The sequence below is a fragment of the Poromitra crassiceps genome (genome assembly GCF_964638095.1).
Source record: "Poromitra crassiceps genome assembly, chromosome: 16".
NCBI classification, from domain to species: domain Eukaryota; kingdom Metazoa; phylum Chordata; class Actinopteri; order Beryciformes; family Melamphaidae; genus Poromitra; species Poromitra crassiceps.
In genome coordinates, this window is record NC_139645.1 from 13,481,815 (window position 1) to 13,502,808 (window position 20,994).

The following is a 20,994-nucleotide window of genomic DNA, read 5'->3' on the forward strand; positions in this document are numbered from 1 at the left end:
TAGTAGTTATGTAAGCATTAGCAGTTGAATACAGCATGGTTTTAGCGTGAAAAAGAATATTCAGAGATAAACGGCTTTTTGTGAAATTGGATGGAACTGTCACTTTAACCATTCATTTTTGGCTCTCTCTCTCTCTCTCTCCCTCCCCCTCTCGCTCTCTCTCTCTCTCTCCCTCCCTCTCGCTCTCCCTCCCTCTCTCTCTCTCTCTCTCTCTCTCTCTCTCTCTCTCCCTCCCTCTCGAGTTGCTTCAACTCCGCCCTCCGTGGGCGGACAAGCTTGTCACCAGTCAGTGCTTTGCTGCTCTCCTGTGCCTGCATGTCTGGGCCGCTGTTTGAGGAAGTCGGGAAGGACTCGCTCGTTTGGAGTTTTGGTTGAGAGAAGTTTTTGCGATTCTGGTCATATTTATGCTGCGTGTTTCAAAGTGTGTTCCTCCAACTGTAATCTATCACCCGATCATAGTAGATCGGCTGAATCTATTATGTAAATTTGCAATCCCGCATCGCCAGCAATCAGCGCGAAAAGGAGAATGGCTGGGCTGAGAATGGCTTGACAAGTTAAAAAAATGCTTTCCTTTCTCTAGCCAGGAGCACTGTTGCCACTTAGTGGGTCGGTGGAATGGGTTGTAAACGTTCGGTGGCTCCAATAATTATATAAGAGATGTAAAAGGCTTAGATGCACAACCCACCGTCAAAAAAAAAAAATCGATGCCAAAAACGTGTAAACACGTTGTTGGCAGGGAACAGCTGGATTCTGAAAACGTGTTCATACGTTGTTGGCAGTGAATGAGTTAAGTTAGGGCAGGGGTCACCAACCTTTTTGAGGTTGAGGGCTACCTGAAGGGTAGAGAGTCATGTGGGGGGCTACCTGTTGAAATTTGCTCGATTTACCTTTAAATAATGAGTATTATGCGTTTAATCGAGACATACACTCTTTTCTTTCACTGTTGTGAAGAAGAACTCTTCCTCCCACTCCTCTTGAAATTGGTAATGTTTTTTCTTTCGCTTTTCTGCCATTGTTCTTGCTTTCCATCATTTAGCTTAGCCAACCGATATAATCATTGGCAGCTGGCAGTCGCACTGTTGCAGAGTGAATGACGTAGTGACGTAACGTAAAACTAAACTTTGACCCCAGCCCAGGTGGATCAAAATAGTTAATCAATAATTAATTATACACAGGCAATAAATTATACACAGACAAACGTTTTTAAAACGTATGCATTGTTAAACCAATTATTTTCTACATTTGTGTGTTATTGTGGGAAGGGAGGAGAAAAACAAATACAAAATAATTTTTCTGATTATATTTTTTTGTTTTGTTTTTTTGTTTTTCCTTTCTTTCCCATTGTCTGAGCCTGTTTGTCTGTTTTGTCTTGTTTGTGTAAAAAAAAAAAAAAACATCTTATGAAATGGGGGTCTATGGTCTAATTTTTGTCAGTTTAGGTGAAGTTTTGATGTGAAAGTTTGAGAACTATTGTCTTAAATGACCATGACCTTCTCCTTAAAGTTGTAAGCAGATTCCAGGCATACTGGATTAAATGGATGCAATACTTGGCTACTGCCATTGCCACTGACTAACCCTGCCCCCTAACCCTCCCATATATACTGGAACAAAACAAACTGTTTGTTTCACTTTCCGTCAGTCATGCAAGCGGTTTGAGTTCAGACACGGAAGCTTTGCTACAGCAGGTTGACACGGAAACACAGAGCTTCCCATGGCAAGAGGAGGAAGAGTGACACGGCATTAAGAGGTGAGAAATTAATCTATAGGCTATTTCACATGTCCAACTTGTTTGGGCTCTAAAATCATTTGGTCATGAAGCAAATCTGTTGTCTAATCTCTGTTCATTAAGCTCCTCTGCTTCTCAGACTTCTCAGTTACAATGTGTAGGTAGTTGTCGACGTATTACAGATAGTTGTCGACGTACTACAGCAAAGCCTTGTGACTGAGGCTTCTGGGGGGAAACTGAGGTGCCCTTGAGCAAGGCCTTTTAAGATCAGACTGTGGTTGTACTGGCCAGCTTCTCTCTCTGTGTGTGTGTGTGTGTGTGTGGGTGTGTGTGTGTGTGCGCGCGCACATGCGTGTGCGTGTGACCATGGCAAAATGAGGTACCGGAGACCCCTATTGTAGCGGGAACTACCACAGAAAGAAGAGGCGAGGAGGGAACAGACAGGCACACATGACCGAGCCCATGTGCACGCGCGCTGCGCAGGCGTGCAGGGCGCTCCTGAGCAGGGGCGGTTTTAGGATCAGAGCTTTGGGTGGGCTCAGCCCCAAAAGAGAATATAGGGTGGAGGGCAGACCCCCTAGGGGGGTCCCGGGGCATGAGAAAAGGAGAAAATCTTGTACATTTTAAAGTGAAAATGGATCAATCTGGTGAACTTTGTGATCAAAATGAAGAGACTAGTTCTATGAAGAACTACACACATCACATTAATATCCTCTTTACTGTTCTGTGGCTTTAAAATTATGAAAAAATAATTGTCTCCCTAGATTCTGCATACAGGTATATGGTAGAATTCTGCTTGCTTAAATAATACAATGATCCATATACCAAAATCACTTCCAAGGGAGAACTCAACTGAAGTAACATTTGCTTTGAAAATAACTGTAAAATGAAATCAAAAGGGAACTTCCTAACTTATTTGCTGGAATAATATTCAGACAAGATAATAATATACTGTAAGCCCTAAAGCAGGAGTTTGCAGTCAACTATAGTTGAAATTAATATGTGGCAGTATTTGTGGTGGTCAAAATCTATTTGGGGTGTACCGCCACAAATAGATCAGTGTATGGGAAACACTGACTATTAAAAACACATTAAAACACATCTGAGAAAATGTACTTTAATGTTTACAAAGGTGTCATTACAAATGGCACCAAATTAAAAGATAGAGTTTTAAAGTAAAAATAAATAATAAATAAAGCTTGTTTTAACATTGGCTCAACCAGCCCATCTTACCAACCACCAGGGGTCCTTGAGGGGTTTCTAGGGGTCTCCAGCAAAATGTAGAATTATTAAACTTCACCATTATGTAATGTACAAGAAATTAACACTGTTAGATAATGCAGAAAAATACTATTTTGAGTCTCATGTTAACTGTGATACAATACAGATACTCATGGAATTCAAAATCAAATCTGACAAAAAATATATTCTGGGTCTTGACTACCAACCAAAAGGCAAATATAACAACCAACCAACCAACCAACCAGAGTATTTAAAGTCTAATAAGAGGTATAGGTCCATCCATATCAATTTAATGTGTATGTAAAAACTGTACTGTAAAAAAAAAAATACCCTACATTTTCTAGGGTGGGCTGAGATTATTTTTGAGTGGGCTTCAGCCCACCCAAAAAGGGTCTAAAACCGCCCCTGCTCCTGAGAAGAAAGGGCATTGCTCATAGTGACACTCCCCCTGTATCCAGGTTAAAAAACTGAGTTTTACTTCGTTTCGAACTCAAGCTCTTACTCTAGTGCCATCTCGCTGCGCACGCAGCCATTGGAAGTATATTATTTTTGCTCCAAAAATGATCTTTATATAAAACCAAACCACCTAACGACAGGTGGCGTGGTAACCCTGGGACTGAGGCGGCCACCCACATTCCTTTCCCCGTGACAACGTCACGTCCGCTCAGATCCCAGGAGGCCACTCCTCGTTTTCTTCCAGCCCGCTGTTAAACGTATTATTGAAAGCTCCGTGTGCTAACTTAGTTTGCGCTCTCAAGCCGAGCTAATTCCGTCTTATTGCCCGACTAAACAAGGCGTTCGATGGACAAGATTCTTCAGGCTTCGGGGACCCGTTCCTGCATCTCTTCACCAGCGGCGACGGTCACAGCTCATCAAAGCTAAGAGTGCCTTGCCTTATTGTTAGCACATTCTGCTTAGGCTACCGCCGTGTAGCTTGCATGCGTTCACCCCGGCTGGGGTAACGATTGAATCTGAGAGCATTAGCTTAGCGCAGTGGTAGCCAACACAATTTTTTTTTTTTTTTTTTTTTTCTTTTACACAAACAAGACAAAACAGACAAACAGGCTCAGACAATGGGAAAGAAAGGAAAAACAAAAAAACAAAACAAAAAAATATAATCAGAAAAATTATTTTGTATTTGTTTTTCTCCTCCCTTCCCACAATAACACACAAATGTAGAAAATAATTGGTTTAACAATGCATACGTTTTAAAAACGTTTGTCTGTGTATAATTTATTGCCTGTGTATAATTAATTATTGATTAACTATTTTGATCCACCTGGGCTGGGGTCAAAGTTTAGTTTTACGTTACGTCACTACGTCATTCACTCTGCAACAGTGCGACTGCCAGCTGCCAATGATTATATCAGTTGGCTAAGCTAAATGATGGAAAGCAAGAACAATGGCAGAAAAGCGAAAGAAAAAACATTACCAATTTCAAGAGGAGTGGGAGGAAGAGTTCTTCACAACAGTGAAAGAAAAGAGTGTATGTCTCGATTAAACGCATAATACTCATTATTTAAAGGTAAATCGAGCAAATTTCAACAGGTAGCCCCCCACATGACTCTCTACCCTTCAGGTAGCCCTCGACCTCAAAAAGGTTGGTGACCCCTGGCTTAGCGATTACGCTAGCTAGGTCAGCTTGCTTCACACGAGTGTGTTGCCGCTTGTCTCAGTTCTTAACTAGATAGCTAGCTTGCATCCGTGCAAATAGCATCAACTAGTTATTCTCCTCGGCCGAGGAGTTTATTCCTAGAGTGACTAGTAAGCTTTGGCTCGCGCTTGTCTCTCTTGCTTACGCTAACTGAGTGTCATGCACTAGGGGATGCATGGCAAAAACAGGGAGTCCACACAAGAACGTAACGTTTTATAATTATATTTATTGTATTAAAGTAATTAAAACATAGAAAAACAACGACGTGTGGGATGTGAGGATATCAGTTATCAGTAATGTGTGCAGTGTATGGATGTATGGAGAATGGTGGGTGGTGTTGTATTACCTGGTGCAAAACATAACCAAACAAAAAGGGAGGTTAGGCCCTTGAGCCGGGTGGCAGTCCTGCTTGCAGGAAGGACAGAGAGAGACTGAGCTGCAGCCAGGGGAGCTCCCTATATAGTCCCCTAAGCCACACCCACCTCAGGTGAGCACAATTGGGCTGACGGCCTGCTGCACTCTGCCATCACAGAGGCTTCCCTCTAGCTTACAGTGAGGCAGAGTGGGCAGGGCCGTCACACCCCCCTCCATAAAAATGATGTTCCACATCATCTAAAAGAAAAACAAACAACAAATTAGCAACCAATAAACAAATATTATCCCAACTTGACCAACCTAAACAAATCAAATAGCCACTTGTCATCTTTGAATTAATACCTTATAACCATGCCCCTGGACGGTTTACAACAGTTTACAGCTCACCAAAACAAAATAAACTTTACTGTCTGCGTTAACCCACACTTGTCTGTGCACCTGTACACTACCTACCCATACTACCTGCTTCCCCACCATCCTGCCCCCAGCCTCGGCAACCTTGGTACCAGGAGCAATTTAAGAGAGCCGGAGACAGGATAGTCTAGAATGGGAAAAACAAGCAAAAACAGGAAATGTAAGTGAACAGGATAACACCTTAATGTATACGTGACACATACGTGCATCTGGAACCCACTTGCGAAAGAGCAAGTCGTGTTGCACAAAATACCTATGTGCACTATTGTTCATTTTGTCAACCGACATGGCTTTGTCCAACAGCTCTTGCAAGCTAGGATCATTTTTCTGTTCTACAGCCAAATCCCTATGTGACATAGATTTAAACTGCTCAGGCAAAGTCAAATCAACCAGACCAGACCTCTCGCCCTGATCAACACTCTGATTCTCATGTGAGGCGGCCATGGCACGTGTAACAGCGCAAGCTGGATACACCACTGCCCCATCAGATACACTGTCCTGCTGAACATCTCCAGGCCACTTCCTGGTAATTACATTTGGTACTTGGTCAGACCAAATTCGTTCCCCACAAAGGTCGTTACCCAGGATGATGTCCACCCCTGCAACTGGCAACTCCGGTCTCACCCCCATGTGAACCTCTCCATTTACCAACTCTGAAGTGAGGGACATTTTATGGATTGGCACAGGAAACACAAACATGCCCATTCCCTGGATCAAAATGCTCTCCCCTGTATCAGTCTCAGTTGTAAACGGCAACACTGACTCTCGTACAAAGGAATCTAGTGATCCACAGTCTCGTAGCACCTTCACTGGTACTCGTTTGTCACTTCCCATCACAGACACAAAACCATTAGAAATGAATGGCAAGTATGCATCAGCAGTTTTTGGCTTCAAGAGCGCACTCTGCTGTCCTAAAGGCAAAGCTACTGGACTGAGTGAATTGGCCAGTGCCACTGGTTTAACCTGTGAGCTGGTGGACCCGTCCTTAGATTTGAGGACCGGACACTCATTTTTCCAGTGTCCTGCAGATTTACAATAATGACATACACCCACTGATTTGTCATGTGTACCTGGTGTCACCCTGTTGTCGGCCATATTTTTGTAAACCTCTGGAGCACCTTTTACACAAGGAAATGTATTGAACACATTCTCAGCAGCATGAGCACTGTAACTATTCTTGTGAATTAACACGTACTCATCTGCCAAAACTGCTGCCTCAGTTGCCGTTTTTACTTTGTGCTCAGTGATGTATATAGCAACATTAGACGGTAGAGTGTTCTTAAACTGCTCCAAGACCATGAGGTTAAACAATTGTTCAAAATTCTCAACCTCAGATGATGAACACCAGCGCGAAAACTGTGTACTCAATTCTCTGACAAACTCCACATGTGACTGTTTGTCACATTTCCTCCAGCCCCGAGCCCTCTGCCTGTAAGCCTCTGGCACCATCTCGTATATTTTTAACACTGCTTCTTTAACTTTTGCATAACTCCTAGAGTCCATAGATGTTAACGCAGCAAATGCCTCTTGTGCTTTCCCTGTGAGTACCGACTGCACCATTATAGCGCAATCTGCATCTGTCCAATTTTGTGCCTCTGCAATTCTGTCAAATAAGAGAAAGAAGGTGTCAGGATCCTTTTCACTGAACCTGGGAAGGAGCCTCAGGCTACTGCCAATGTCCATAGATTTGACACCTCCTCCCCTTTCAGTATTACCATTATTCAATGCATCTGCTGATAATTTACCCTGTTCAATCAACTCTAGCTTTTTGCTTTCCAAATCTAATTTGGCCAATTCAGTTCGTTGTTTCATTTTTTCCAATTCCATCAAATGATTGTATGTTAACACCAAAAGTTCTTTTTTCCATCTGAAATCAACCTCCGAATTGACCTCATCATTCTCATCTTCAACAGGCTGCAAAATGCCCTTGTCTACCAAACCACTGATTAGACTGGCCTTCATTGCTGCCTTGAGCTTTTCTGTCACTGTGATGTCATAATGTTTAGCAATGTCCAATAGCTGATCCTTCGAACAAAGATCGAGTAACCCCACTGCCGGGGACCTAATAAACTTATCTGTAGTTGAAGTCATTTCTTTTTTTTTCTCTCTTGCGTATGCAATTTACAACAAACAAAAAAACAACAACAAAACCCTAAGTGTTGGGGCTGTGCCTTACAAGGTGCAGCATAACTTAAAAAAAAAAAAAATGGAACAAACCCCCCCTAACTTATCTAACATTCCTAAATAAACTTACCTAACTTAGCCTACGTTCGGCACTCGGGCATGAGGATTCCTCCCCTCCAGCCACCTAGTGACCCCCAAGATCCGCCGCTAAACAAAAACTCCACTAAGGGTAAATTAAAGAAACAAACAAACAACCAATACCCTAACGGTAAGGGCCGCTCAGGGATTTGTTCCAACTAACAAACTCTAAACTAACACCTGCAAGTCACATCCCCAACACTTACCTCCCGTTGCAAATCTATACTCTGGGGCTGGGGCCAAATGCTCTCTCCGTCCGGCTCCTAACCAAAACCAAACAAACAAATTCAAGTGTGAAACTCCCAACCAAGACAACCTAAAAAAAAACCTTTTTTTTTTTTTTTTTTTTTTTAACTAAACAACCCAATTAATTAATCAATTATGTACGGACGAGCCCCCATTTTGTCATGCACTAGGGGATGCATGGCAAAAACAGGGAGTCCACACAAGAACGTGACGTTTTATAATTATATTTATTGTATTAAAGTAATTAAAACATAGAAAAACAACGACGTGTGGGATGTGAGGATATCAGTTATCAGTAATGTGTGCAGTGTATGGATGTATGGAGAATGGTGGGTGGTGTTGTATTACCTGGTGCAAAACATAACCAAACAAAAAGGGAGGTTAGGCCCTTGAGCCGGGTGGCAGTCCTGCTTGCAGGAAGGACTGAGAGAGACTGAGCTGCAGCCAGGGGAGCTCCCTATATAGTCCCCTAAGCCACACCCACCTCAGGTGAGCACAATTGGGCTGACGGCCTGCTGCACTCTCCATCACAGAGGCTTCCCTCTAGCTTACAGTGAGACAGAGTGGGCAGGGCCGTCACACTGAGCTAGTGGTTTTCACGCGTGTTCTCTTAGCAGGTCATGTTGCTGACTTCCCTTCGGGTCAGGCTCTTAGCCGGTTTCGTTACCATTGCACGTGCAAGTTTGCTAACCTCCGGGTGGCTTACTGCCTAGCTTCTTCACGCTAGTTTACTAGCTTTCTTACGGTACTCCCGCTAACCCGGGTGCGGCCTGTGGGAGCTTGCTGCTAGTTAGCTTCCTGTTTTCTCGTGCTATGAGCATGGAGAAGGGAGAGTCAGCGAGGGGGTGCGCGGTGTGCAAAGCTACGTTGGCCGACTTTGACCAGCACGATAGGTGCGTCTTCTGCCTTGGGCATGAGCATGCTGCACAGGCGCTTTTAAACCCTCGGTCTTGCAGCCTCTGTGCTATCTTCAAGATAGCCGTGCTGCGTCATAGAGCTAAGCTCTTTGTTGAGGAGGACATTCCTCCCAGCGGTACGCCTCTCGAGAGGAGCGTGTCCGTTGAATCTCTCCGCTCTGTCGTGGGTGAAGCCCCTGCTGCTCAGGGCCTTCAGGGCCAGTCCGAGCGGGACGAGCAGTCTGAGTTTGGGTGGGGTAATGAGCACATGCCTCAATTCATAGAGCAGGGTGAATTTCCCAGCTACGATCCCCTAGCCTAGTGACTAGGGTATCGACTAGGGCCTAGTCGATACCCCCCAGGAGGAGGTTTCCGGCGGGGAGGAGGGCTGGGACGGTGCTACCACCGTCACTACTAATGCAGAGGAGGAAGCTCGTTCAGAAGTGAATGAGCCCTACCAGAAGCAGTTTCGCGGGGTGATGTCCAGGGCCGCAGCTAAGCTGGGCATCGCTTGGGCCGACCCACCCCAGCCCATTGCATCAGTGCTACAGGGGTGCTTCAGGCACACCAGGCCCGCAACGCCGCATGCCTGTCTGTGAGGACGTGGTCTGCGCCGTGAAGACAGGGTGGAAAAGGCCACAGAAGGCCAAGCCGCATTGCGCGGGCATGGCTCCGTGGTCTGCGCTCGACAGCGAGGAATGGCTGGCATTCTCCAGAATGCCCCCCCTGGAGGAAGTGGTGGCGTCTCATCTGGCCACCACAAGCCGACACTGCCTTCGAAGGCGTGCCAGTTAACGGCCAAGCTGGCCGAAAAGTCTTACTTGGCAGCGGGTAAGGTAATGGCCTTCTCTGTTCTCACGCACCGCCACCTCTGGCTCAACCTTACACAGTTGTCTGAGCCGGAGAAGAAGAGGCTGCTTGGGGCCAAGATTTCTCCTGAGGGCCTTTTCGGGCCATCAGTGGAGAACATGGCCCAGCAGCTGGAGAGGCAGCAACGGGACTCCGCTGCAGTCAGGTCCCTCATGCCACGACAGCAACGAGGGGATGGCCGCTGGTTTCCGGGGGCAGAGTGTTCGTTGAGCCGCCCTTCGGGGCCCAACAACTCCTCGAACCGCCCCACGCCAGCGGATGGGGCCCCCCCAAGGTCGTGCCCCCCAAATAGCTACACCCCACCCGGCCGCAGTGGGCCCGTCCTGGGTCCCACGGCCGACCAGGTTGCGCGGCCCTCGTCCCCAGCAGCGTAAAATCCGGCCCGCTCTTAGTCACCTTCTTTGAGGGAGGGGGGGGGAGCTTTGAGCCCACCGTCGTTGGAGCTCAGCGCCCAACTTCGGCCCGGAGCTCAGCAGGGACGTGCTCAGTCCGCCCCTTGCTGGCGCTACGTGCACGGCAGGGACGGCAGCTCGCCAAGGTCTGGGCTCAGGGCCAGCCTTCGGCTTGTAGCTTTAAGGACAAGCCCACCATCCTCGGTGCCCAGGGCCCGAGTTCGGTCGGGAGCTCTCCTTGGGTCTCGTTCCTGTCATTAAGGCTCGCCTTGATCCATTGCCACGGCCTGGCCTCGGTTGGTAGCATCCAGGACAAGCCCACCATCAATAGCGCCGCATGCCCATTGTCGGTTGGCAGCTCTCCTGTGGACCACGCCCCTGGACATTGGCCCGCCTTCGGCAGGGCCCATATCCGTGTGCGGTCGGGTTTGAAAGAGGACTTCGTCCCCGCAGTCCTCCCAGCCCGCAAAGTCACGCAGCGGGAGGGTTACTCCGATCTGGCACACCCACGGATGTGCGTCAGTAGTCGGGGTTTGCGTGAGGGATTTTCCCCCGGCATACGGAGCTGGCCATGCGGCGGGTGGACGCAGCCTCTCATGCCCTGCTCCCCCCATTTTCTTCCCCCATCAGGGCATCGGATCAGGTCCCGGTGCCCAATATACACATTACCAAAGGCGCGGTTTCCACTTCTTCTTGCTACGAGACCATCGTTGTCCGACAGGCTCAGCGCCTGGGAGATCCTATGTTATCTGACCCCATGGTTGGGGCGCCCAGTTCACCTCCACCCACATTCAACGGTGTCCCCGATTCGGCCGTGGAGGGGGGGATCCCTGGACATACTCCGCAAGGAGGTTACTTGGCTGCTCGCCAAGGGGGCGATTCGCTCGGTCCCCAAGGCAGAGGAGCGCTCGGGGTTCTATCACAGGTACTTTGCCGTGCCCAAGAAGGACGGTTCCATGCGTCCAATTCTGGACCTTCGGCGTCTCAACAAGACGCTTAGGAAGTTCCCTTTCCGAATGCTTTCTTTCCCCCGCCTTTTCAATACGTTGAGGCCGGGGGATTTCTTTACTTCGGTGGATCTGAAAGACGCATTCTTCCATGTCCCCGTGGTTCAGAGGCACAGGGCGCTTTTCGGCGAACAGCCTGTGGGGAGCTCAGGAGCTTCGCCACATAAACGTGTTAGAGCTGGAGGCAATTCGCCTGGCTCTGGTTCCCTTCCAGCGGCTCATACATGGGCACCATGTTCTGATCCGCTCGGACGATACAGCTGTGATCGCCCACCTGAACAAGCAGGGCGGTGTGCGGTCAGAGGCACTGAACCGGTTAGCGGCGGAGATTCACCTGTGGGCGTATCCCCGTTTCCTTTCATTGTCGGCAGTTCATGTGCCAGGCCGGCTGAATTTCGGGGCCGACCTGCTGTCTCGGGGCAACCCCCGTCAGACGGAGTGGTGCCTCCACCCTCAGGTGGTGGAACAGATTTGGGCCAGGTTGGGCCGCGCCCACGTCCATCTCTTCGCATCGCGGGGCGCGGCACACTGCCCAAAGTGGTTCTCGATCCAAGAGGACAGCCCCCCGCTGGCACTGGCGCACGCGTGGCCCGGGGACGGGCTCTATGCGTTTCCCCCGATTCCCCTGATTCGACAAGTGTTGGACAGGGTGAGGGAGCAGCGCCTGCAGCTTATTTTAGTGGCCCCCTTTTGGCCCAAGCAGATATGGTTTGCGGACCTGATCTCCTTGGCGCAAGGACCGCCCTGGGCGTTGCCGTTGCGGGCGGATATCCTATCCCAGGCGGAAGGGAAGGTACTCCACCCCTCCCCCAGCAGGTGGAAGCTAACAGCCTGGCTCCTGAACGGGACCATTTGCTAGCCCAGGGCTTGCCCGATAATGTGGTGTGCACTATTCAGGGTGCTAGGGCTGCTTCGACCAGCCCTCAGTACACGTACAAGTGGTGGGTCTTTTCGCGTTGGTGCAAGGACAAAGGTGTGGATCCAGTGAACTGTGGTGTGCGGCCAGTTCTGTTTCCTTCAGAGCCTTCTTGACTACGCGGTCCAGTCCCCGCAGATTTCTGTTGCCACATGGGAATTGAGGGTAGGCCTGTGGGGGGGCTCCCTCTAGTCTTGCGCTTCATGAAGGGGGCGCATAGGTTGCGCCCGCCGTCGCGGTGCGTCTTTCCCAAATGGGACTTGGTTACGGTGCTGGACGGGCTCGCGGGTCATCTGTTCGAGCCCTTGGACTCCGTCGATTTGAAGTTTCTGTCTTTGAAGACCGCGCTGCTGCTGGCCTTGTCGTCAGGAAAGAGGGTTGGTGACCTGATTGCCCTCTCGGTGCAGCAGTCCTGTATGGTTTTCGCGGATGATGGGTGCAGGGTTACGTTGCGACCTAACCCGGCGTATCAACCTAAGAATATTAATGCCAGCTTTAGGTCTATGGTCATAGACTTGTCAGCTTTCTGTCCCCCGCCGTTCAGTTCGGGCGAGGAGAGACGTTTGCACATGTTGTGTCCCGTAAGGGCGCTCTCGGCCTACGTGGCCAGGACGCGTTCATTACGCACTTCAAACAAGTTGTTGGTCTGTTTCGGGCAGAGGGCCCAGGGCGGAACCCTTTCCAAGGAACGCTTATCACACTGGATAGTGGAGGCGATTGCTTTGGCATACTCTGCCAAGGCGCATTCTACGCGAGGCGTTGCGGCGTCTTCCACATTATTGTGCGGGGTATCGGTGGAGGACATGTGCACTGCGGCCTCATGGTCCTCTCATCACACGTTTGTTAGGTACTACAGTCTTGACGTGTCCGGTTCGCGTTTCGCGCATGCGGTACTGTCAATGGCGAGAAGGTAGTGTCGTTGCCTCTCCAGATGCCACACGGTTGGGCATGGGCGATTCGCCATGCGGCCGTCGTTCACCGATGCCTCTCCGGTCGCTCTGAGGAATGCTCCCAGCAGCAAGGGCGGTTGAATTTGGTACTAGAGTGAGAGCTTGAGTTCGAAATGAAGTAAAACGTTAGGATTGTGCTACAACCCGGGTTTTACGAGTGAGAACGAGAGCTCTCACTACCCAGCCTTGCTACGTCGATGCGTCGTTGCGCAGGTGGGCTGGAAGAAGGAGTGGCCTCCTGGGATCTGGGCGGACATGACGTTGTCACGGGGAAAGGAATGTGGGTGGCCGCCTCAATCCCAGGGTTTCCACGCCACCTGGTAGGTGTTTTGGTTTTATATAAAGTTAATATAAATTTTTGGAGCAAAAATAATATTCTTCCAAGGGCTGCGTGCGCAGCGAGATGGCACTAGAGTGAGAGCTCTCATTCTCACTCGTAAAACCCGGGCTGTTTACGTTACGTTACGTTAATGTTTACAGAGAGCAAGCTGACCTGTAATTCACAAAACAATAAGAGGAGTCAGCTTGATAATTATAGTCAGAAATCTCAGCAGTTGGCAGAGTTTTAACTCTTCATCCTTTTATTCTGTCTAATATTTAGCTGAACCAAAATGAGCCTCTCAACAAATGAACCGCTACCTCCGACTGAAGAATGGACCAAGGAGGAAGTCCATCACTGGTTGATGACAGAGGTCAAAGTTCATCAGACTTATGCAGACAGGTTCCTTGAAGATGATGTGTCGGGGGATTGTCTAGTCGCCTTCGAAAAGAAAGATATAGTGCAGTTGGGCGTAAAACACGGTCCCACTGTCAAAATCATAACCTATCTAGAAAGGCTGAAACCAGGAACAAAATATGAGTCAGATTTCCCAGCATATGTGGAAAAATGGACAAAAAAGCAAGTTAACCAGTGGTTACTGCAGCATGTGAAGTTAAACAGCAAATACGCAGAACGGCTCCAAGAGGAAGATGTGTCTGGAGATTGTCTCGTTTGCTTCAGGAAGCAAGATCTTCTGGACCTGGATGTGAAAAGCGGTCCAGCTGTGAAGATTCTGCATGAGCTTTGTCAGTTGAACAACAAACCAGAGCCGACACTGCAATCAACCCCGTCCACCAGCGCTGAACAAGAAGAAGCTCATCAATGTCTCAAACCTCAACCCAGTCAGGCTCAGGCTTTAGCAACCAAACAACCAGAATCTCTGGACAAACATGAACCCAAAAAGGCACATTCACCAGTGGAGAAAGCTCCAGAAAAAGAGGAAAAACCATTAAAGAAGAAAGCTCCATCAATGGAAGAACGACGGAAGTCACAGGCGGTAAAATTTCAGTATTGTTTGATATACATAAATCATTCTGTCCCAGCTTGCTAATGTGACAATTTAATACAGTAAGCTCACAAACACGACCTAAAACTAAATATAATTTGGCACTATATTTTCAGTCCACACTCCATCCACATGCATGTCAAATATGCTACTGTATAGTATATTTCATTTTATTTGAAAGCAGCTTTCAAAACATATTAAATGCTATACAGTGAACCGAACACAGTCAAAACAACAAAATTGTACTGATAAAAATTGGAGGGAAGGCTGCTACTCTTTCAGAAATATTTGATCAAGTAACTTACATGGCCAAAAGTATGTGGACAACTGAAACCCACACAGTGGAACACGCAGCCAAAGATACTTAAATTAATACACTATCAAGATGAATCATTACAGGCTCCACCAATAGTATGAAATTGTAACCCTTCTGGTCTCCTAAATGGGCGTGGTCACCTCTCCTCCCTGCCTGAGACTGTTGATTGTATAAACCTTTCTAGAAATGGTGTAGCTGAATCAATTACAGGGGGTGTCTGCATACATTTGGCCATAGTATATTGTAAGGCAGTAGCCTACAGACAGCCTGTGAACAGCAACTGGAGTTGACATTTACTGTTTTATCTGTATGTTTCTGCAGATCACGGCCCATTTACTCCAGGAAACCTTGGATGAACTCAAGAAAAATGGCCTAAAACAATTTCAGTTCAAGTTGCAACATTACGTTAAATCCGAGCATAAACCTATTGCTCAGAGCAAATTGGAGGACAGAGACACCATGGACACGGCTACTTTAATGATCAACCACTATGGAAGTGAGGAGGCGTTACAGGTCACATTAGATATACTTCGCCAAATAAATCAGCGTGATCTTGCTTGTCGCTTGGAATGCAATATGGGTAAGAAATCCAATGTATATATTTTCACAATTTGGCCTAAATGTTCTTTTAATCTTTGTAGCATTTTGCAAATATCTGGTGTTTTTTCAATACATTAACTTACAGAAAGCTATAATTATTACAGCATTGTTAATACCATTTATGTATTGATTTCTATGCTCTTCACACAGGTCAACTGAAGCCGCATTGTCCCCCAAAAGGTTTGACGAGAGAAGCTAACCAGGATGACAAGTTGAAGAATTTGTTAACTGATCGCAAGAAAAAAAAAAAAAAAAAAAAAAGATGTTGTTTTTTTTCTTTTTCTTTTTGTTTACAGTGCAGTGACTGCATCGATCTAAACTCAACATGCAGTATACCTGCTGAATAAGTGTCCAAATGTTCATGTAATTCTAGCCAATACTCCACTTCTGTTATAACATTTCAGTCTGGAAGATATAATCTTTATGACTAAAAGGCTAAATGAATAGCTTAGAAAATGAATAGCCCCGGGGGCCCATGGTACTATTAATCCGGCCCTGGATATATGGGAGGAATAGCAGGTAGGCTATCACTGTCCCTGATTCCTGAGGGTAAATTGAGTAATACTGCAGAGAAGAGGAGAAGACACTGAATAATGACATCACAACAGTATAATCCTAATGTTCATTTAAAATTAAATATTCCTCTAAATATGGCTAAAAGTCCAAAAAGGGTGGGAGAGAGAATGAGGATTCCAACACAGCAGTGGGAGCAAGTGGTGACATGGAGGTGAGTGAGAAAAGGTGACTGAATAATGACACAACAGTCTAATCTTAATGTTAATATTCCTCTAATCTGGCGACAAAGTGGCCAATTTTTTTTTGCCGCCCTGTGCCGTCCCCCCCGATGTTGAATCGTGGCTACGGCCTTGCAGCACCCCCTACCTAAAAGTTCTTCCAGCGCCACTGCTTGTGGTGGGAACTCCCTTGACGACTATGATCGATTTGTTGTTGTGGTGAACAAGAGCAGTCCAGAACAAATAGAATCTCTCCAGTTTCTGATCAAGCTGAAATTGTTTTGCGTCCTGGACTTCGATCCAGACTCCGCAGTCACAGGCGGACTGTGCCATTCCTACAGAGAAACACGGGTGGCCAATCTACACGTCCCATCTCAATATGAAGGGCAGACTGAAGCTGTGATGAAGGACCTTAACCTTTACAAACAGACCAGCTGGGTCTTTTGCAATGGGAGACATGATCTAGATGAATCAAACAGAGAGTTAGACTACAGGAACTGGTTGAGGAAAGCCTGCAAAAACGTAGAGCAGTTGGTGTCATTCATTTGCAAACGTGAAGTTCTTCATCATGGAAGAACTCTCTTCATATTTTTTCTACTATCACCTGTGCAAACTGAGAAAGACCCAATCTTTGACACTTACAATGCTTTCTACAAACATACAGAAGAGGAAAGCATCATTAGTATTTGTGAATCTCAGCGCACATTTGAGAAATGGAAAGACTTGATACAGCAAAGGTGTGACTGCGACATCACCCAGCGAGCAGTATATGAGCTAACCCTCAGTGAGGTCAATGGGACTATAATGGCACTTGGGCTATTTAACCAGGCATGTGGAAGGCTGCTTCCCTCCTCTGACTCCAGCTCTGTTGTGCTTAAACAGAAGGACGAAGATGTCATTACTGCTCTTGACATTTTGTGTCTAAATCAATGTGAAAATGTCTATGAGGAAAACAGTCAAGAGTTTCATGACTTCAAAATCAAAACCGAGGAGGAATTCTTCAGAGGTGGCAAAGTCAAATGGTGGAACTTCTACTTTTGTGACAAAGAAAAAGCAAAGCCTTTCATCAAGAGAGACAAGTATGGAAATCTCAAGAAGATGATCAAATCTCAATCAAAAGATCCCCAAAACACGTGTGTGCTGCTCAATCTCTAAAAAAAAAAAGGTTTCCTTCTACCTTGGTTTCGCTATGAATGGCCCCCTTGCATATGATATCCATTATGAAAACTAACTGACTGACTGACTTCAGAAATTACATTCAATTCCATCACATTTGTGAGGAATGTACACATTCAATGGAAATCAAGGCTGGCACTGTCTTCTGTGCAAATTGTGACAAAACCTGTGACATAAAGAAACTTATGCAAACAGGAAACTATTTTATAGTCCTCCCACTTGAAGCTCAATTATAAGCTCAGTATACTTGTGCACCTTGAATTTTCGCAGATTCAGACTACCCACAGAGCTATGCCAAAACCACACCCTGATTCTTTTGAGGATATATGTGATGGTTTGCTGTACAGGAATTTCAGAAAAGATACAGACCTCTCCCTGATGGGCAGAACCTGTCCCTCTCCTTTAGTTGTTATGGTGTGCCTTTGTTCAAGTCTTCCTCAAAAAGTATCTGGCCAATCTTGTGTACGTTGAATGAGCTACGTCCGCATTTGCGGTCGGAACATGCGATGCTTGCAGCATTGTGGTTTGGCCATACAAAGCCACAAATGAACACATATCTTGAACTCTGATGGATTCGGAGTGAAAAGCAAGGTGTATGCTCAAGTATTAGTGACTCTGTTGCACGGCCACTATTGCAGAATTTCAAGCAGTGAATTTGGTGAATGTGGCTGTTCTTATTGTCTTCAGGAAGGCACAGTAGTAGAAAGGGGTCAAGGAAGAGCCAGAGTTTATCCATACAATTCAGATGTTGAATTGAGGTCTCAAACTCAGACTATGGAGTTTGTCCAAAATGATGTAGAGACTGGCACACCAGTAATGGGTGTGAAACATCTGTGTTGTCAAAACGGCCTGGTTTTGACATTGTGGAAGAAGGATGTATCCCAGACTATATGCATAGTGTCCTCATTAGGGTTACCAGAAGTGTCACATCACTTAATACAGAGAACCATCCGTTTCCTTGGTATACTGTATAGGGAGAAGTCAGCAGCAAATCAATCGTGCTTTTCTTGAAATAAAACCTCCATGTAACGTGTCCATAACCCCAAGATCCTTGAGTGAGAGAAAATTCTGGAAAGCCCATGAATGGCTCATGTGGTTACTGTACCACAGCATCCCTGTTCTGAAAGGTGTTCTGCCTGAGAAGTACCTTAAACACTGGATCAAACTTGCTAGTGGTATTTCATTGCTCCACATCCGTTACACCGCAGCAGCTTTCACAGGCAGAAGACGATCTCATACAGTTGGTTTCTGAGATGGAGTCTCTCTATGCTTTGTGCAATGTCACCTACAATGTTCATCTTTGCCTCCATCTACCGAGAAGTGTCAGGAACCGGGGACCTCTATGGACACATTCAGCATTCTTGTTTGAGGCTTACAATGCTGAACTGCTTGAGATGGTGAAAAGCACACATGCATGGTCCGCTCACTATGCCGACAACCCGCAATGCCAATCGCCCGGTAGGGTTAGGGCGGGGGTAGGGTTAAAGGTTAGCCCTTCCCAGGACGCTGGTATGAATCCAGCCTGGATTCATAGCATCCTCTTATGCTTCTTATAGCAAACTACTAGTTTTTAGGCTCTGCTTCTCATAGCATCCTCTTATGCTTCTTATCCACCTTATTTTTGAATGCCCCACTGTAAAAAAAGAACCGTGGGTACAAGGTCCGGTTTAACGTGACTCATTGTTGCCGCTTGCCATTTCCTTTGTTATACTCTGGCTGCAGACCCGAATTATAAACCGGAAGCTGGAGTCCGTTATAAAAGTTATAAATATAGTCACGTTATAAACAACTAACCAACGCTGGAGGTCCGTATGGAAACTCGAAATGTGTGTTACTCGAAATGGTTAAAAGTTAAATCAATTTGGTGGCGTTTTACTGTCATGTAACATAGCTAGCTAGGCGCTAACATTAGCCACAGTAGTAGCCGAACGACACGGCTGTAGAGCAGAATGGCTCTGCTGTAAAAGGGTAAAATCCTCATAGACGCTTTTTTTGTCGGGGCTGGGGGGTTATCTAAATTGGTTACACCGGAAATAGAACCCATACTTAATGTAAGGCAAAATGGCTGCCAAAAATAAGGTGGATAGCAAACTACTATTTTTTAGGCTCTACTTCTCATAGCATCCTTTATGCTTCTAATAGCAAACTACTATTTTTTAGGCTCTGCTTCTCATAGCATCCTCTTATGCTTCTTATAGCAAACTACTATTTTTTAGGCTCTACTTCTCATAGCATCCTTTATGCTTCTAATAGCAAACTACTATTTTTTAGGCTCTACTTCTCATAGCATCCTCTTATGCTTCTAATAGCAAACTACTATTTTTTAGGCTCTGCTTCTCATAGCATCGTGTTATGCTTTATATAGCAAACTACTAGTTTTTAGGCTCTGCTTCTCATAGCATCCTTTATGCTTCTTATAGCAAGCTATTTTTTAGGCTCTGCTTCTCATAGCATCCTCTTATGCTTCTTATAGCAAACAACAAAAGATTATGAAACAGTGAAGTTTGTGTTCAGCAAGATAGTCTTCACCTTCACAAATGGGGACAACTTTTATGATGAAGCCTAAAGATAAACGTCATCCCTGCGGTACTCTATAGCATCCTAGCAACAACAATAACAATTTTTAAGCTCTGCTTATCATAGCATCATACAAGTATTACATTTCTTCCTTTTGATGTGAATGTTTATGTTAATCATTTTTCTTCTTCTGCAACATTATGCTGTTGTGACTGTTTGACATTGTGATGATGGCCCCCTACTGGGTTGTCATATACTGTACATGATGCAGACACATCTTTAAAATATTAACTGTATACATGTAAAGAACATGTGTTTAATTAATGTGTTATTATGTATGTATAATTTTTTAATGTACACATCTGTCATGAATGGCTCAAAATATGCAGCAAGTATGCATTTTATATTTGAAAATAAATTATGGAGTCACAAACTTCTTTCTTTGAATGTATTTCTTTGAAAGTATTTTCTGAATGCAATTTCTTTGAATGGATTTATGGATTATTTTATGAAAATTGTTAAATCATTCCCCGTTAAAGACACTCACAGTTAAAGCTAAAAGTGCACCATGGATTGATGCATCATTAATGAATGTCCCAGAGAGATGAGGCCAAAAACGTTGCTGTTATTTCTGGTTCTCCTGAAGACAAGTTAAGAAACCAGCTGACCAAAATGGAACAGATTGAATAGGCGAACATATCTACAGAGAATTTCTGACAGTGGTAACGACTGTAAAATACTATGGAATGTATTGAATTAAATTATGGGTAAGAAGAGGACCGACACTTCTTTTGTTGAAGCGGATGGTGTCTATCTGACTATAAGCCTCTTCAGATATCATTATTTTAATGATTATTTTGTCAACAAGTTTTCCAAACCTGGATAAAAACCTGGATAAAAATGTTAAATCTAACTGATGTGGTTATAAAAAAAATGCATTATGAATGATAAAACTTGTACCTCGGGTTGATGGTGGAAAGATTGTTGAGATCTCTGCCAGATGATAAGTCTGCTGGCACAGACCACCTTGATAACAAATTATTAAGAATATCTGCCGTACATGTTTCCAAACCAATCTGTCATATTTTAAATAAATGTCTGATTAGTGGTGTGTGTCCAAGATTATGGAAAGAGGGAAAGATATTCCACTTCCCAAAGATACAAAATCAACTTTCTGAGGTCCCAACAGGCCTATTAGCATTTTGCCTGTACTTAGCAAATTATTAGAAAAAATTGTTTGAGCAGGTCCAAATTTATTTTTCTGGTTCAACAGTTTAACTACTATATTGTGGGTACAGTAATGCTAGATTTCAGTGCTGCATTTGATGTGATCGATCACAACATTTTAATTTCCAAACTTATTAGTTATGGTTTTA

General features: G+C 45.5%; 2 protein-coding genes and 1 pseudogene across 3 annotated transcripts in view; all 3 read left to right on the forward strand.

The window, feature by feature from the left end:
• Positions 1 to 9,137, forward strand: part of LOC310791457 (sterile alpha motif domain-containing protein 9-like) — a 28,411-nt pseudogene extending 19,274 nt beyond the window's left edge. Inside the window, exon 5 of the transcript in view lies at positions 8,895 to 9,137. The product of the transcript in view is annotated as a sterile alpha motif domain-containing protein 9-like (transcript). The remainder of the gene's footprint in view (positions 1 to 8,894) is intronic.
• On the forward strand, positions 1,674 to 14,967 carry LOC310791458 (uncharacterized protein; the record flags this gene model as incomplete). Its single annotated transcript, XM_083653148.1, has 3 exons — positions 1,674 to 1,747; positions 13,552 to 14,277; positions 14,913 to 14,967. Exons 2-3 carry the CDS (start codon positions 13,562 to 13,564, stop codon positions 14,965 to 14,967), a joined length of 771 nt encoding a protein of 256 aa, XP_083509274.1. The 5' UTR covers positions 1,674 to 1,747; positions 13,552 to 13,561.
• An 83-nt stretch (positions 14,968 to 15,050) lies between these two features.
• Positions 15,051 to 17,080, forward strand: LOC310791459 (sterile alpha motif domain-containing protein 9-like; the record flags this gene model as incomplete). The annotated part of the gene is made up of 3 exons (XM_083653149.1): positions 15,051 to 15,087; positions 15,342 to 15,414; positions 16,090 to 17,080. The coding sequence occupies 3 exons, from the start codon at positions 15,051 to 15,053 to the stop codon at positions 17,078 to 17,080; spliced, it is 1,101 nt and encodes a 366-aa protein (XP_083509275.1).
• Between the last annotated feature and the right edge of the window lie 3,914 nt (positions 17,081 to 20,994).